The sequence below is a fragment of the Ovis aries genome, chromosome 3 (genome assembly GCF_016772045.2).
Source record: "Ovis aries strain OAR_USU_Benz2616 breed Rambouillet chromosome 3, ARS-UI_Ramb_v3.0, whole genome shotgun sequence".
In the NCBI taxonomy this organism is placed as follows: Eukaryota; Metazoa; Chordata; class Mammalia; order Artiodactyla; family Bovidae; genus Ovis; species Ovis aries.
In genome coordinates this window covers 179509854-179528414 of record NC_056056.1, presented here as the reverse complement: position 1 = coordinate 179528414, position 18561 = coordinate 179509854, and the positions used below count along the sequence as shown (strand labels likewise).

The window sequence follows — 18561 nt, the reverse complement described above, 5'->3', positions numbered from 1 at the left end:
GACTCATACAGGATTTGTTGATTTGACCAGCCATGGTAACATCTTTATTACTCTCCATTATTTAAACTGCCTAGCTATAGCTCGAGTCTCATGATTGGTGGTCACATGTTATTTAAAATATGGACAAAATGATCTAACCTGACAAAAGAGTCAAGTTTTTGAGTTTTGCAAGTCTTTTATTGGGACCTCTCTCCAAAGATCTCTTTCTGAATGCATGCTTAGTCTAACTACCCACATTGCTAAGAAATAGTTTCCTGAGAAAAACGTGTCAGCATGAAATGATTCTTTAGGCACAGTGTAGAATTGTCTGGAAATGATTTTTACACCCTAATTTCTCCAAAGTCAATAAGGGTACCTTTTTAATGAACTGTTTCCACAGTCTGCCAGAGACTCCCAGCAATCTTAAAACATTAATGCCCCTCCAGAATGCATGTGGAGTATGCATTCTGTGTTGCTGGAAGTAAACAGGAGAGAGCAGTTCTCTGAGATACGGTGAGGGGGTGTACACACCTGGCCATTTAGAGCAGACCTTCAAAGTAGACTTGAACACATGCTTGAAGGAACCTTAACCATAATTTGGTCCAGCCTCCTCACTTTGCAGATGTTTCTTAGATTGTGACACCCAGATTACCGAAAGTGTTTGTTTATCCAAGCATAAAACCCAAATAATCAATATTTCATTACCTCCTATAGTAATTTAGTTAAAATCCACATCTTTCCCCTAATGGTCTTCAAGAAGTAAATGAAAGATCTTTTTTTCTTATGCTCACGGTGAAACTTGAGGATTAGGAAACTATTAATATATCCTACTTTTACACCAGAGTGCACTTTTCTAAATATATGTATTTACATAAGCTCTTATAAGCATGTACATCCTCCCATATACATTAGTATCCATAGTCTCATGAAGCTCACGTTTATGTTATTTAAGTTTTCTTGAAATCTGGTCTGTTAGAGTATACTTCCTCTTGAATTGGGGTTTGTTTTTGTCCTCTGATATCTTATTTGGGGATTTCTTAAGTATAATGTACTTCTACCTTATTAAGATTTGCCTCCTTCCACCTTGTTAAGTCATCCAACCGAGTATTTGTTAACCGTTCTCTCACTTCCTTAGTTTACAATGTATGACTTTATTAAGAGAGAAATTATTTTTCTGCACTTGTTGAGAAAATACTCTTGATTTTTTTTTAATCTATTAATTGGACCACCTTATCAAGCTGAACAGAAGTAATTCAGCAACTTTGCCAAAACATTTTTTTGACCCATGGCCCCTAGTTGATGAAAAGACTGAATACTGATGGTATTTTTATTTCTTAGTTATCTTAAACCAGTTAGTTACTTAGAGGAAAGAAGAAAGAGTTGGTTACTAGTGCTGAAATAATACCCAAACCCACAAATGGAAAACCGGAAAACATGAGGTAGGAACTGTTGAGTGAGGCTTAGAGTTAACTTTGAATACAGCTTTTAAAACTGCACAGTCCCCACTCCATGTGTGAGGTGGAAAAGGAGGCTTCTTTAAAAAAGATACAAACAGCAACAATAAAAACCCCTCATTTTATGTTGAATTTGTTTCTGCTTCTCTCTGTACATTTTCCCTTCTGTGAAAATCTATTAATGTATGTTTAGTTCTTGTTATCTCAGAAAGGAAGATCAGAAATAGAGAGGTTGGTTTATCTAGTCTGAAAAGTGCCCTGAACCTGAACTTGAGGAGACAACATGAGGGAAAAGAGTTTAAATTGCTGGCTTTTATTTAAGCTGTATTAATTTAGGCTATTAACTGTGAAGGTGTTTTTTGTAGGTTTTTTTGGTTTTGTTTTGTTTGTAATCTCTCCCTGTCCTCTTCTTAGGCCGTAACCCCTGCTGGCCACTTCCTTCCTCCCCGTGTCTTTCATGGCACATTCCTGTCTGGAGAACTGATCTAGCAATCGTGCCCATGACTTGTAAAGAGGTTCCCCACGCTAAGATTTGGAAGTGTCGCAGGTGGATTATGTGTCTGCCCACACCCTCTTTTTCTGATCAGTAGGAAAGACACCGTTTACCCTAAATCACTTTTTTAATGGGATAACAACTGCTCCTAATTCTCACCCTGTGAAAAGCATGCTTGCATCCAAAGGAAAGAAAAGGCTGGTGGGCCCCTTCGCGGGCTTTTTTGTATGATTGTTTTCCTTCCACAGCTGTGTTTTTTGAACTGCTCTTCCTGTGTTCTGTTATAGAATAGTCTTACAGGAACCAATCATTAGCGCTAAAATACCTCAGGTAGGAGTGCCAGTGTGACCTGCCAATCAATCAGATTGTGGATTGCAGTGAAAAAATTGAATTATACTAACCATTCCAGCTCCACGTTAGAGATGGGAACAGAGGCTTTTTTGGACAATCAAGACTTGTGAGCGTGTGATCTAAGGCCTGCTACCTCAGCAGTGCACCCAGTCAAGCTCCTTACATGAGGGCACCTCCTCCAAAATTCCGTGCTCCCGCCCCATTGCCACACATCCGCACCAGGTGTGTTACACGCACTGTCCCATCACTGCCACCCCTTTTAGTTTGTCAATCACATTTATCCATGGTGTTGAAACTGGTCTTTTATATTTTGAAGAGCTTAGCCATTTGGGACATCTTCTTACTTCTGTGAAAGAAATGAGAAAAGAGAAAAAGTAGAATCCGTCTAGACAGGATTTCTGAATCCCAAATTGGCCCCTGTTGTGAAATCATTGTAGTAGTTGGGCTGTGCTGCTATGTAAGTTTGAAGTTGTCCTAAAAATCTAGGTATACTAGAACTCTAAAATGGAAGCATATGTTTCCTGGGCCCTCTCTCCTTTTCACTTTAAAACCAGATTAGTGAGGGCAGTGGATTGAGGCCCTGTTCAATTTGCTGGTAGCTGGGTGCTCAGCAAAAGGGGAAGCAGCAGGTAACTTGTCACAATTCAGTTAGTCTATTTATGTGGCCACCCAGCGAGCTTCTGGAGGTGAACCGATTATAGAGATGCGGAAGAAAAGTGTTTGAAAGGCTTAGTCAGTTGAAGATCATCTTTCATCTATCATAAAATTAATAAGTGGAGGATACCAAATCGGTCATAAAGATTTCTTTCCTTAACCCCAATTTTAATAATAATAGAAATTTAAAATATTTTCCTTAAAAATTTTTCATTATCTACTCTTCCAAGTAGATAAGGTCTCCCAGTCAAAAGCAGTAACAATATTATCATTATTACAAGTTTTGTATTCACATCTGTATTACTCACATTTAATCCAGTGTGCCATCTTGCCACCAAAGAACCTTTGTTCTCCTAAAGAGCCCCTCCTCATACAAGTTCAGTCCAGAGCCGTGGATCTCAGTGGAGGAGGTGAGGGAAAGGAAGGAGGTAGAATCATGTAAAGACAGTGATCCCCAGAGGCACAGCCTTAGGCCCAAGCCAGGTGGACTAGATCTCTGCTCTGCCATAGTGATTCAAAGCATCACACTTGCCATTCTCCCCACCTCCCTCCGCCCCAACCCCAACTCCCTTTGCTCTGTAAATCCATACACCACATGCAGGGAACAAGCTTTCATTTGTCTGCTGGTCTTGAAATATACATTCTTCTCCTCAGTGTCACATAATGTCATTGTCTTCCAGGTAGAAAGAAGGTGTCTTGACATCACATGCTCACCAAAGTCCTGTTTTAATGTAAATCCTAAAACAAAAATGTAGTAATATACTTAATGGCCAGGTTAAAATCAAGACAAGGGAAGGTTAAATGGAGACAGAGAAAGGCCAGGTGTAAGAGGAGAGTTTTGTAGAACGCTTCCACTCTGTTCTAATTAAGACACAGCTCAGGCCTGTGCAGAGGAGTCACGTGGTCGGCGTGGCAGCACTCTGAAGTTCACTAGACAACAAAATTGGTCCAGAGCGGAGTCCCTAGGTGACATTGAGCAGTGGAAAAGTGAGAGTTTAACAACAACAAAAGGATCTTAAAGGTAACAGCATTTTCATTTGAAAAAGCTAGAAGTTGAAGGCAGGGGTGTGTTACAGACATGTGAAAAGATAGAATGCCTAAACACAGGAAATATTTGAGAACACTGGGTCAGTAGGTCTGGGTGTTGACAGAGGGCAAGCATACAAGTGAGCACTGTGGGTCAGAAGTGAATCAGGAAGATGGACTAGGGAAGTGGAATAGCATTGGACTGCCCCAGTTGGGAGCATGAGGAGTCATTCAAAATGAATTACAAAGGAATAAGAAAGTAATTGTTTGGGGCATGTGGAATATTTGGACCAGGCTTAGCCATGCCAGATTTATCCAGCTGTCAGGTTCCAAAAAGCTGTCCGTGTCTGCCCTCCGACATTAGGATGTGCTGTGGCCATGCTAATCCCCATTTTTTGTTTTATTTCAAATCACACACAGATAGAATCTGCAAACTGCTTCAGATCAAACAGGTCTGATTGTGTGTAAATACATATGTCCTTTTTAATTTTTATTATTAATGGTTGCTTCAGTTTTGCATTGGTGCATGGTTCAAAGCAATACACATCAGCTATCTCATGACTTCATATCTCCAAGTGAATTATTTCTCCTCTTTTTTTGTTTGTTTGTTTGTGCAGTCAGCTGAAGAAATGTTAACATCTCACTCTAAATCTCTCAGTGGAGTCTCTGTTCCCTTCTCTGATATAACAGATGGGTTACTGCTTGTTATAATTATTAACATCGTGGTGTGGGCCAGGGCTGGGCGGGCCAGATTGACTCTTTCTCTGGGCTGGGAGGGGCCAGTCGTTAGGGTCTGGAATGTTAACTCGAGTGGTGACTGACTGTTTCCGTAATACCAGGTCGTTGTGGCTGCACGCTCTAGTAATTGAGGCTGTGTACTTCACCGAGCTTGTGGTAGAGCCTAGGGCGAACCGCTGTCCCAAGAGAATGCTGGGATAGATAGAGTTAGCCAATCCGAGTCTGAACGTGGTGATTTTGCTGGTCGTTCTAGCTCCAGATGTTGGCATGCTTAGTTTTTAATGTGATTAATAAATGTGGCGCCATACCCCTTCCCCACGCCTGAACCCTGTCTCTCCTACCCCTTCCCCCACCCTTGTTCTTTTTGAACAACCTAAGAAACAGCAATGAAACCCTTGGTGTTTCAAACTGCACTTTGTTCTCATGTTCCATAAACAACTTCAGATTTGCTCATAGAAGTGAAAGTTGAGAAAATGGTTTCTCCTCCTGGATGCTTTATGCCTTCCAACATCCAAACTGGAAATAAATATGCCTGAATGTTCACTGGCTTACATTATGGTGAGACACATTGTTGAATAACCAATTGAAAGCACCGTCAGAAATACTTTAGACAAGAATACATCTAAGAGGAGTAAATCTGTGACATGCAATTTAGCTTGTCTAATTTGGGGGTAGTCATAGATGAAATTAACAAGTTAATTAGGATATTACTTCCTGTCCTAAAGGTAGATCCCTCCTCCTAAAAGAGCCTGTCTATAGCGCCATTATCGTAAAGTAATTAGAAGAGTAGACATGTGGAAATATTATCTGCTTTTTTATAAAAAAAACAAATAGATGTAGTTTTCTTAAAATTCTGTTGACGTTCTTGAGCCTTTTGTTATTAATAAAATATTTGCATCTCTGTCCTGCGCTTCTGATTTTGAATGGCAAAAGACCCTCATCAGATTCAGGCTCCAGAGTCAGAGTTCACTTTAAGGAAAAGGAAAGGACTGGAGGTAGATTATCTGCATTTCCTTCTGGTTTGGAAGGAGCCTTCTTTCCCACAGCCTGATCCTTTTAAAATTGTCTTGATCAACAGTAACATTACCGCTTTGGGGGAGAATGGGTGCATGTATATGTATGGCTGAATCCCTTCACTGTTCACCCAAAACTGTCACAACATTGTTAATTGGCTATACCCCAATATAAACTAAAAAGTTCAAAAAGTAATAATAAAACAATAGCATTGCCCCCAAACCACTAAGGTTCCCCTGGTTTCTTGCAGGCTGAGGAAACCAAGAGGAAATGTCTATTAGTAACCTCATTCAGAACTTCTTTTCTTCCAGAATTAGTGCACTACTGCTCAAATTTAATGACTGAATACAATCCCCAGTATATCCGACATACCAGGACTTACTGAGAATCTAGTTAGTATTTTTATGGGAACGTATACCTCTGCTCCATGGCATAGAACTTAAGTTTTTAGTTGTTTTACCCGGGTAGTATACATTGGGCTTTAATTGCTTTTATTACCTTGACTTTTTCCATTTTTAGAGATTATTTTGGATTTTGGAAACCTGCTGAAGGGACAGACTTCCTGATGTCTTGTTTACCACATCATCCTCATTTACAAAGAGGTTTTCCTGAACGTGGCCCTGCTCTAGACTTCACACAAGCAAACTTTAATTCTAAATAAGTGCAACCATTTATAATGATATGGAAAAAGTGAACCTTCAAGATTCAATGGCAGCCCACTCCAGTACTCTTGCCTGGAGAATCCCATGGATGGAGGGACTTGGTGGGCTGCAGTCCATGGGGTCGCACAGAGTCGGACGCGACTGAAGCGACTTAGCAGCAGCAGCAGCAAGATTCATACAAAGCTTAAAATCTCAACTACAATGATTAACATCTTGTTTTGTTTAACAGTTGGTTTTACTGTTTCATTTCTTCTTTATAAGTTTTTTTTTTTACAGTGAAGGAAGGAGATACTTTAGTTAGTTTATATATAATATAGATACTTAGGCGTGTATGTATGACAGGGTATGTGTTGCAGCCTGGATATAGGGCTTTACCCAAATCAGTCTTTCCTGTGTGTCCTGGTAGACCTGGCTAGAATTCAGAGGAAGCTTGTGGATCGTAGCTAGCCCCTGAGGGTGCTCCTGCCATGGCCCCATCCCATTACAGTGTTAGTAATATTAATGAGAATTTTCTTATTTATGTAAATATCTATGGAAAGATCTATAATTGAAGCAGTGTTCAAATCATTCACTTAAACAAGAAAGGAATAATACAAAACCACTGAAAACCAATCAGATTTTTTTTTTAATGTACATTTGCAGCTACTTCTGATGAATTTGAGGAGCATAAACTTAAAGAGCAGGAGTATGCTTCACCCCACCCTACAGTGTCGTCAGTTAGAGAAAGCATAAATTATGTAAGAAAAAAGCAAAAAGCCGTAAGAAGAAATTACAGGTATTTCCAAAAGATTTGGACAGAAATAAAAGCAGCAAGCTAGAAGCTGCCCAGTAAGATGGTTAAGAAGACCAGAGGTCCCATTAGAAAATGCTTGTTTTCAATCCTAAGAAACAATACAGAAAAATTCAAATTTTTTTTTGTAGACTTAGCAAAAATTGAACATTTGAAGAGATCGAAAGTAGAAAGCACAGGGCAGAAAGCTTCAGATGTCCATGAGAAACAGACATACTAATCTATGGAAATGAAATGGGCTGTGGCTCACTGCTGAGAAGCCCTCCAAATGGACATGGTTGTATTTTGCTATATCTGATGGAGCTAAGACAATAATATAAGTACACAACTGAATTAGGTTTAGGCAAAATAGATGAATTCTAAAAAGGTAAAGAAAAAGAAGGAAAATAGGGCTTTCCACTTTTTCCAGTAGCCTGTCTCATGTGCCATTTGTTGTTGTGATTATCTTTGGAATACTTTATGAAGAAATACACATGCTTCCCCCTGGCAGTAAAAACCTTTTGAGTATTTGATTCATCTAAACGGAGGTAAAATAGCAGGACAGGGGAGCTGGAAGCTCTTTGGGACTAAGAGGATATTTGAACCCGTGGAAAAAAAGCTCCAGAGCCTGCTGTGAGATTGGGACATAAGGATCCCAAAACCTTCTAGGGAAGAAAAGCAAATGCGGTTAAATGCTCGGGGGAGGTGGGAAGGGCTTCCTGATCTGTTTGAACCTGGCCCAAGGAGCCCCCAGCTGTTTGTAATCTGATGTGCCTGAGTCTGAAATATAGACTGAAGTTGGCATACTTTTTCTGTAGGGGGCCAAGTGGTAAAGCCTTTCATCTTCATTGGCCATACGTTCTGTGTTACAGCTACAGAAACAGGTGGCAGACCACACTGGCCCACGTATGGAGGTTTGCCAGCCCCTGGTTTACACTGGTTCTTCCTTCTAAATGTCATTTGATTGTCCTAGCCTCTTGGCAAATATGCTAGGCCACATGGAGCAGAGCACTTGTATGGGCCCTTTCTCTATAAACTGCTGTCTTGTAGCAGTAGATCAGTTTGAGTACATGTCAGAGAATCTGAAGATAGCACATATAAACTTAAATGTTTTAATTCTTAAGTTTCCATTTCCTGTCAGATAAAGTTCTCCCAACTTGCTGTAAATATTTTCCTTGCTGAAGGTTCCAACAAAGATAGATCCAAAATCATATATCTTCATTTGAGGGGAAGAGGGATAAATTAGGAGCTTGGGATTAAAACATACACACTATTATATATAAAAATAGATAACCAACAAGGTCCTAGTGTATAGCACAGAGAACTCTACTTAATATCTTCTAATAACCTATAATCCTAAAAAGAATAGATACTTAGATATATACCTGAAACTAACACCACATTGTACATCAACCATATTTTAATTTTTAGAAAGTATTTTAAATCATATTTTCACTTCTTAAATTTGAGAACAGGTACCCCAGTGTAGTTTACTTATGTTACTACTACAAATTGCAAATCAGATCCCTGTCTTGGGTGGAGCTTAATTTTGCACTGAGGAGCAACATGCAGACTGATGCAGTTTGAAACACTCTCCCCACGTGTGTCTGTGTCCATGTCTGTCTCTGCGTCCCGTCTGTCTGCGTGTGGGCGGGTGTGTGTTCACCTGTCCCCCAGGGGGAGAGGTGTCTGTAAAGTGAGTTCTCTTCTCTCCTGTAGGGTGGGTACGCAGCCTACAGATACGCACAGCCTGCCACTGCGACCGCAGCCACCGCCGCTGCCGCTGCTGCAGCCGCTTACAGCGACGGGTAGGTGCTGAGGGAGGGCGAGCCCCGCCGCCTTATGCCACCCCCTTCCCTTCCTGCACCCTTTCCAGAAGGGCACTTGGGCCCCGGGGCTGCTGCTGAGCTGGGTTTTCTGCAGGCCTTCTCCCCAGACCCTGCCCCACCAGAAACCCACCAGCTCAGACCCTTCCTTCCGTCTTTCTTGGGACCTTCTGGCTCTGACCCCGGTTTCCCGCTTCCTCATCACCAATGCCCTTCTTTCCCGTTTTATAGATGTACTTCAGAGATTTTTCAGTTACTGCCTTTAGGAGCAGACAGATTTTTTTTCCATTCTGCTAGTTTCCTAATAGCATTCCAAGACTAAGTTACTCACAAATCCCTAGACAGTGAAACACACTTTTAAGTTTTTGCATTTTTTGTTTGATTACTGTCTTTCCCTTCTCTTTATCTCTGATTGGATTTCTTTTTCCAGTTATGGCAGGGTGTACACAGCCGACCCCTACCATGCCCTTGCCCCTGCCGCTAGCTATGGAGTTGGCGCTGTGGTAAGTAGATGTGCCTTTTTTTATTCTTTAAACATTTTACTTCTGACTTTTACCTACAGATTATAAAAGATGTAGGGAGGTAATAAATTCAGCCCTGTTTCCATTGCCCAAGTATTAAATCCAGTAGGACTACCTGTAAATTTCACGTGGCTCCTTTGTGTGCTCATGTGAGCCCCCGGCCTGGGTAAAGACAGCAGAATGGAGTCTGCTGTTTTATGTTGCCGCAGATGTTAGATGCATGCCTGAGGAGAGTTTTACTAACACCTGGGGACATAGGACTCTCTAGTTTTCACAGTTAAGTTTTCAGAAAACTTCACCTGTTTTCAAATGCAGATGCCAAAAGATGTCCCTATTCTTAAGCCTTCCAGTAGATAGTACTAGAAATCACCAAGCAATTGCCTTCCAAAGATATTTTATTAGTAACATTTGTGGCAAAATACAATATTTTCTTAGAAGTATACAAAGCGTCCATAGAGCTCATCTAGAATAATCCCCCAGGACACCTCCAGGTCCAGTGACCAGGACTTACTGGGTTCAGCAGTGGCCGGTCCATAGAGATGCTACCTCATGCCAGAGTTTCTCTTGCCATCTTCAGTGCCACCAGGCAAGGGCTTGGGAACACAGGTGGCCATGTCTGAGAGGGACGCAGGTGATGGGTCCCAGTTAAGACATAAAGGGTGTTCGAGAGCTTGCCATTTTCCACACTGAGTCTAGTGATGAGGATCTGTAGGAGGAAGTAATAGGTCTGGGTTGGGGTGGGGGAGGTGTCAGAATTGAGATAGGAACATAAAATATAAAGAAAGGGATGGGAATTCCTAAGGTTTTATTTAGTGCCCAAATATTATAAATCCTATACTAAAAGAATGACCCAAGGAGTGATATGGTCCTAAGGAACTTTTGATTGAAAAGGATAAATCATTTGATAATGATTAAAGGAATAAAGTCCAGCTAAAACCCCAGCTATATATACATGCTGCTACTGCTGCTGCTAAGTCACTTCAGTCGTGTCTGACTCTATGCAACCCCATAGACGGCAGCCCACCAGGCTCCCCTGTCCCTGGGATTCTCCAGGCAAGAACCCTGGAGTAGGTTGCCATTTCCTTCTCCAATGCATGAAAGTGAAAAGTGAAAGTGAAGTCGCTCAGTCGTGTCCGACCCTCAGCGACCCCACGGACTGCAGCCTTCCAGGCTCCTCTGTCCATGGGATTTTCCAGGCAAGAGTACTGGAGTGGGGTGCCATTGCTATATATATATATATATATATATATATATATATATATATATACACACACACACATATACATATACATATACATATACAGATAAAAATCCATACGTCAAGAAACAACCTGGTTGTTGTTTTTATAAATTACTGAGGCAATAGGCTTTATTCATTGAAAGATTAACTCAGGTTTAAATCCAGCACCATCTCAAGCATGGGATATGACAGTGATAGTGATCAGAAGTCCCATGTTCTCCATTGTCAGGTAAAGGGTAGGTAGGTAAAGTCAGCAAATCTGCTTTAGGCCACGATTATGTTGAAATAATCAAGGTAAACAAGATAACATGCTTTTCAAAATCCACCTATTTACAGACCTGGTTTTAAACTGGGCACAATTTCTCTTCTGTGCTAATTCGTGTAAATAATGAAATGAATTGTTATGATCCCCTCCCCTTGAGAATATCAGGTTGGCAATAAATATTTGGGTCCCGATTTGAGCATTTTAGAGATAGAAGTTAGTTTCCTGACCTCATGCACTAGACACTAACCAGTTGCATTGACGCTTCTAAGGAAGCTGTTTTTCCAAAAACCTTCTCAGGACATATGTCTTCTTTCATAATGCTTCTCTCATCAACCTTTTAATAATTTTTGTGTCTTTAATTACTGCAGGCGAGTTTATACCGAGGTGGCTACAGCCGATTTGCCCCCTACTGAAGTGACGTGAGACCCCTGCAAGTGGGACAGCCCCCCAGTTCATGAGGCCTGGCTATTGCAATATTTACTAGTAGAGGAACTCTATAGCAAGATGAAGAGGAAAAACAAACAAACAAAAAAAAAACACAAAAAAAGAGAGAATACTTTTTTATACCTCACTATGTTCTTTGAATATGTATTTTTCCTTTAAATTTCTGCCTTTAATTCTTTTGTTCCAAAGATTGTGCATTTTTTTCTTTTTTTTTTCTTTTTTTTTTTTAACTGTGGTAAAAAAAAAAAAAATGCATTTCCATGTCTGTATCTCCGTGCTTAGCTTATTCTATCAGTCATGGAAGAGGCAGTTAATGAGGAAGGAGAGAGATTAGGAGCTGATACATGCACCTGATCAGAAATCAGCAGACAGGATTACCAAAGTGAATCTGGTGCTGACTGGCTGGGGGACAAGCAGAAGTAGAAGAGACCTCTCTGCAACAGGATCTCCTTCTAGTCTTCTGAGTTTCTGGTCTTTGGCAGGCCATTCTGATTGGCTGTGGCTGGAATCCACATGCTAATGGATGATAGGAATGTGTGCTTGCAAAGCAGGAGAATCACAAAGACGCTTTCCTCTCCTCTTCCCTCCTGTCTTCTCCATTCTTTTTATAATCATCTTAACATGCACAGCCTGAGATAGTTGGCATGGTTTTTGGAATTATAGTATTAATATTTCCAAACATGCGCTCAGACTGTGGATAATAAACACCTCATTAGGCATCCGGTCTCAGAATGAACTCTGGAGTCTGCGAAAGACCATTCTTTTCTTTCCTGTAAACCCTAGCGTTCCTGCTGGGCTTCTTCCCTTTCTTTGAACCGCCGCTTAGCTCATCTCTCTGTTTACTAACACCCTGCTCCCATGTCCTCAAGATTCAAGAATTTAGGACCCAGGGATAGAAGAATAAATAGCCAGTGGCCAGATTTCCCCAGAGATCTGGGCACGGCTTGCAGGCTGGAAGTCCAAATTGTCGAGTGGCAGTGAAGAGGATGAGGGCAAGAAAAAGGATGTTAGATGCTATCTGACAAGGTGCCCTGATATCCCTAGTCTTTCTCTTGCATCAGAAAGTCAGCTCAGAGTATAAAACATGTAATATAGGCTCTGTTGGCAAAAGATAAAGCACCGAGCCCTAGGTCAGCTGTCCCTGAAGTCTGGTGAACAGGGCGTGTAAGGGCAGGCAAAGGCACTTTGTACGAGCTGCAAAGCCATAGGACTTCTCATCTTCCAGAGCCTGTGCGAGTCACGTCTCTGCCCACAGCCTGGAGCCCTCATGGCCATTTCACCCAGCTTCTCATTATCCTCCAAAGACAGCCAGCTGAGCACCTGGACCACTTGGTATTGGTGAACACTACAGGACGTGAAACTGAAGCCCCTGAGGCTGCTCCCCTCCCTCCCGTACAGGAAGGAGAGTCTCAAATGGCCAGGACTTCACATGTCGCCAGAAAGAGCCACTCATGTGGCCACACAGTGAGTCCCTGCTACACTACCCAGCTTCAATTTTCTGTCTTTTATCAGGGCAGGGGGGCTAGGCTTCTCTTCTAGCTATTAGCTGTTAAAGGCAAGGGTCCTGCAGTATTTCCAAAATGAAGGCATTAGCAAATGGAAAAGCACGGTCCATTTGGCTCCCTGGTCTATTCACATTGGTACTAGGGTGACCTTTCACCCGTGGGATAGCTGCTAAAGGGAGCAATTCAGAGACATGGAGCTTCTGGTTTGTTATGGGCTTGTTTTGGTTCGTTGTTTTGTTGTTGTTGTTGTTGTTTTAATTTTTTTTTTCACTCCTGCCTCCACACATGTTCTTGCCTGATCCTGATTCTTGTCCCTGAATTAAAATGACTGACGTATGACAGCATCAAGCATTCTTTGTAAGCAGAGGGATCTGTCTTGGGGTGGGGGTGGGGGGGCTGACCTGTCATGTATAATACATACCTTCTCCCCCTTCAGAATCCTTTCTCTCCTAATAACCGGGAGAGAGGCTTCCCTGAAATCAGGGGAGACATCAAGGAAGCTAGAGGCCTCGATGCAATCTTACTGACTCTGGGGAGGAACGCACGGTTAGAGTGCGCCAGACTGCCCGGTCCATTGGCCATTTTCTAAGGGTTCTCCTCCCCAAGCCAAAGTTTGGTTTGTTGCTGTTAAGACAATTTTTCTTGTGTGTATATAAATATTTCAGTTTGGGGTAGGGGAATGGGATGTGGGGCTTTCACAGTCTGAAGGACTGGGGGCAGAGAGGATTTTTCTTTCTTTCGCTTTTGTTTTGAGGGAGAGCTTTTACTGACTAAAGAATCTGAGAGAAATGTTCTGTCCTGTTCACACAGGGGCCATTCTTACAAATGGTGAGCCACTGCTTCAGTGGAGACAAGGCCAAATGCTAAATAGTCGTATCCATGGCAGAAGAGAACAGGGCAGTGAGTTCAAGGATTTTCTTTTCTTTTTTCCAGAAAGAGGGAATGGTGATGGGAAAGGCAGGGAAGGCAGCTTCCACAGCCCTTTTTAAAAGAGGCGGAGGCCTGAGCTTTCGTACATTTCAGTTCAGCTGGCTCTGGCTGAGGACTCGGTAGGCAAGCTCTGTGTTTCCCAGCGGGCCTCTGCTGTACTTCCAGGGGTGGTGTTAATACTGCTTCCTTCAGCTCCCTTTACTAAGAAAGACTAAATAGTTAGTAAAGGGTTATTAAAGGGCCTTTGGTTTTCAGTGTCAGCACTGATTGGGGCTCTTGAAGCACCTCAGTTTACTGGCATCAGTCTACCCCATCAGCTTCTGAACTTTGAGACTCCACACAGGCAACTTCATCAGAGGCAGGTTCCTCGAACCATCAGTGCTTGTTTCTTCCTGACTCTCATTCCCAGTGGACTCAGAAACAAAGTCAGAAGAGTTGGCATCTCGTGAGTTTGTTAGAGGATGCTGGTGGATAAATCTAGAAAGCTTACCCATGCTGAGTCACGTGAATGACTTCAACAGCTTTACTGTAGGTCACCATGTAGACTTCTATACCATGCTTCTTACTCTTAGAAGCCAGGCTCCTTCCAGGAATCCTCTAGTGAACACCTTTATCTGAATATCCGTCTTTCAGCCCAGAGAGCTGTCCTCAGAGCTTCTCCAGAATCCATTATATTACATAATTCAGCTCCCACTGACCCTGATCAGCTGTTGTGATTCGTCATTTTTAAGGCTCTCAGGTTTTACAAAACCTACCGGCACCATCCTCCTCCAGCAGCCACAGTGGACTTGAGCCAATATTATCTTTCCTTGAAAAAGAAGGGAACTGGGGCTCAGCTCTTAGTTTCAGGGGAGCTAGTGGGGCTCTATTCAGTAGACGTCAATGATAGCAGCTTTTCCTGCAAGTGACTCCTCAGGGGCTGAACTGCTCTTAGTTTAGGTTCTACTTTTCTAGAGTTCTGGCAGAGAAGTTTGAGTCACCGCCACGTTCTAACTAGTCACATAGCTTCCAGATAGAAGGGAGGTGTGAACTCGGGGCAGGAGCACCCTCCAGGTCTATCTGTGAAGGGCTGGGCAGCCCCCTTCGCTCTGGCAGGAGGATGAGCCCAGCAAGGATAGGACAGAGCCGTAGGGAGGGGAAGGGGAAGCCCTGGGGACCGCCCCCTTCCACCAAGCCCACCGCTTCTCTGCTGCTTGCAACCCCCTATAGCACAGTAACATGTGCAAAATCACAGACTTGTTTCCCCCAGAAGATAGGAGGAAAGGGACTTTGGTGGGTGGGGAAGGGATAGTGGTGTTTTAAAAGCATAAGTTACTGTTTGCACTGTTTTGAGATAGGAAAAAAAATATATAGTGGGCAAGGTGAACATCCAACGTAAGCTTGTGTGTTTTTCTTTTGTCATGCTCTTGAAAATGTTTGACCGTTTATAGTATCCACCGGTGAAGCCTGATGCTCTGTTGCATAAAACACTATTTTTTTGGAAATGTTACTGTCTGAAAGCCTCTTCCCTCCCTTTCCCCTCTCCTGTGTTCTTCCTTCATCCTCGCCTGACTGATCAACCAGGCAGTAGCCATCAGGAGCTGGAGTGAGGAGCAGGGCCCTTTCCAAGTAGACTCTGGGTGTCCTCAGCCGGGGGGTGCCCTCTGGTCCAGCGGCTGCCATCGAGTCCCTGGCCCCCATCTTTAAGGCTTCCAGACCAGGCCACAGCAGACTCTCCAATTCCCAACTCCAGTGCACTAGGAAGGAGGAGCCGAGGGGGCCAGGGGAGTGCTCGCGCAGAGCCCATGGGCCTGCGGCCGCAGCAGCTGAGTTCTCCACGTTACCAGAACTGTAGCCAGTTACAGCTTACTCAGGAAAACGGTCGATCCTTCAGCCATGGTAGTGCTGGTTGGCAGGGCTTGGTAACGGAGAGAACTGCTCATCGGCCACCACTCAGACCTGGCCTTGAAGGGGACTGCCAGCTGGAGGGGCCCCGCCTGGCAGTGACTCACACACCAGCCGGTGTGGTGAGGGCTCAGCTCACACCCGCCAGCAAAAGGGAACAGCAATTCTCTTTTCTCCCCCCAACCCCACACCCCCGCTCCCCGCCCCTGTTACCAATGCCAGATTCCCAGGGGGTACATATGTTTTTGAATTTTTTAAAAAATGTTTTTTGGTTTGGTTTTTCTGGGGACCGATGAGTGCTTTAAGCAGCATCAATACCCTGCCAGGCCCCCAGCTTCTTCATTTTTTTTTTTTTGTATTTTTCTGTTCACAGTATTTTGTGTGTGTGTGTGCAAAGTTTTGGCAGCTCATTTTGGCTGTATTATATATCGAGTGATGAATTGATCCTTCTTTTCCCCCCTATGGGATATTAATTGTTTTCTCCTTGTGTTATAATCCTGCTTGTGAACAGCTGGAGCAAACCTGGGGCTGATACACTAAGCTAGGGCTGCAGAGTGCTGAGAGAGCAGGGCGGGTTGGCTTGTCCCTGACAGGCTGACCCACCTGAGTCTCTGAGCTTTTCAGTCCAAATCTCTGCAAGGCTAAAATCGCCAGCAAACCTCCCCTCTTCTCCCCGCTCCCCATGGCAGGGACGGAACCATCCTTACTTGCAGTTTCTTAGGCCCCCTCCTGTTGCCATGGCAAAACAGGTACCTGCAGGGCACGGGGGCCTCCAGTGGGATGCTCGCATAATCCACCGCCTCGCCTTTTCTCCCTCCCCTTCCCACCCTCCGGAATCACTTCCTAGGACACCCGAGCTGCTTGCCCAGGGTCCTGTTTCCCTGCCAACTCCAGAGAAGCACCCAGGGCTTTGTGACAGTCTCTAATCCCTTCCCTCTCGTTAAGAATCATATTGTATAGTAGCTTTTAGACCATACAGTATTCATTGGGTTACTCCTATTATTATCAAGTAGCTGGAATTGTGAAGGTCGGAGTAGTTAGATCTTTAGCTTTGATTCCTTATTTTTTTTTTGTATTACTATCCATGTGTATAAATTATTGATCATGTTGCTGGCTTTTATAAACTCTAAGCGAAGGAAGAGCACTGCCTCTGCCTTCGCAAATGGTAATGAAGCACTGTTTTTAAATAAAAGAGAGAAACACCATTCTCCTGCCTGCGTGTGTTGATCCTCAGCAATCCCGCTGTTGCCTCCCCCTGAGGCTCCCAAGGTAAAGGTTGGATCCGAATTCTAAGATGGAGAAAGGAAGGCGGCAAATGCAGAGCTCCCTGAATGAGAGGCCTGCTCTCCAGCCCCTCGGGAGCTGCCTTCCTGTCTCTCCCTCAGAAATTTCCCCTTCCCTTGTTCTCTCCCATCCTCTCCACGTGTCCCCGCTGCCGCCCTCACCTGCTTCAGAAACTGCTGCCTCTCCCCTGGCTCCCTGGCTGCCATGCAAACTCCCGAGCCACCCTTCCTTAGAATTCGATCCAGAAACCCGAAAGACTCAGCCTCGTGGGCTCGTGGTTTTCAGCCAAGGCGAGCATTATGGGCGTGGCCTCCCAAGAAGACACGCTCATGCTCATCCCGCTGTGACCTCCAACACTCGTGAGGGTGAGCCTGTTCAACTGCTGGAGGAAGCTGAGTTAAGACCAGCAGACCCTGAGTTGGTCCTCTCTTTTTAGAAAAGTATTTTTGATGTATTATCTATTTCCAATTCATAAAATAATTCAAACCATAGAGATCACATCAAAGGGAAAAAGGAACGAGACGACCTCTAAATAACCATAGCTTCCTTGCTTCCCTTCAGTGGTATAGAATCGGCCTGCAATGCAGGAGATGCAGATTCGATCCCTGGGTCAGGAAGATCCGCTGGAGAAGGAAATGGCAGCCCACTCGAGTATTCTTGTCTGGGAAATCCCATGGATAGAGGAGCCTGGTGGACTATAGTCCACGGGGTCACAAGAGTCGGACACAACTTAGCAACTAAGCAGCCACCACCATAGCTGCAATGTGACCTTGCTCAGCTTCCTTGCAAGGTTTTGTTTTCTCTGCTCCCAGGTTTGAAAGGTGTGTTTCCCCTGGTTAGAGTCTAAGTGAGAAAGTGCGTATACAGTGTTCACCCTGCCTTGTCCGCCGTACTTGATAAACATTTTCCATGTGAATCCAGTTAATGGCTCTCGTGAACATCCTCTTGATCACTACGCTGTGGTCTCTCCAGTGGACGAATGGTTTGTATTTAACAAGTCTTGACTCCTAGTGTTGGAACGTTTCAACTGTGTCCAATTTTTCACGGTTCTAAATTCCGCTGAGATAAAAGGGATAACTGTCTCTCAGTAACGGCTTCTGTCAAATTGCTGACTTTTCCTCGGGGTACCAGGAAAGTAGATCAGATCTCAGCAGTGCTGCGGGCTGTGATGAGAGATGGGGTGGGGGCAGGGCAAGGAAGGATATAGACCAGCTGCAGAGCGTAGTTGATTTTAAAGGATTTTTTTCTCATTTTAGTCATAAATATACTGTGTGGTTTTATACAATTTGGAAAATGTGGTCTGAATATGTCCCAAAGTCAGTTGAAATTCACATGAATATGTAGGTCGTCTTGGTCTCCAGCCCCACTTGTCCACACCGAAAGTCTGGTCTCTGACAAACTTTCCTTCCATCCCAGGTGTCCCTGGTGTCCCCAGGGGTGATCAGGAACCATGGCTGATCTGCCTGTGTTGCCGTTGCTGGGAGCGTCTTTGCGGGCATAGTCAAAGACTGGCATTCTGCCT

At 43.7% G+C, this 18561-nt stretch overlaps 1 protein-coding gene across 50 annotated transcripts in view; it reads left to right on the top strand.

Moving 5' to 3' along the window:
- RBFOX2 (RNA binding fox-1 homolog 2) overlaps nt 1–16960 on the top strand; it is a 293081-nt gene extending 276121 nt beyond the window's left edge. For 18 of the 50 annotated variants that reach the window (XM_060414138.1, XM_027967708.2, XM_060414132.1 and 15 more), the window contains 4 exons: nt 4378–4409; nt 8860–8948; nt 9397–9469; nt 11361–16960. In XM_060414138.1, the coding sequence (XP_060270121.1) occupies nt 4378–4409; nt 8860–8948; nt 9397–9469; nt 11361–11415 (249 nt within the window). In that variant the 3' untranslated portion in view covers nt 11416–16960. Of the gene's footprint in view, nt 1–2213; nt 7178–8859; nt 8952–9396; nt 10272–11360 lie in introns of those variants that run through there. The other 32 variants (XM_027967718.2, XM_027967715.2, XM_027967717.2 and 29 more) reach the window with 8 other exon arrangements.
- Nucleotides 16961–18561: the final 1601 nt, after the last annotated feature.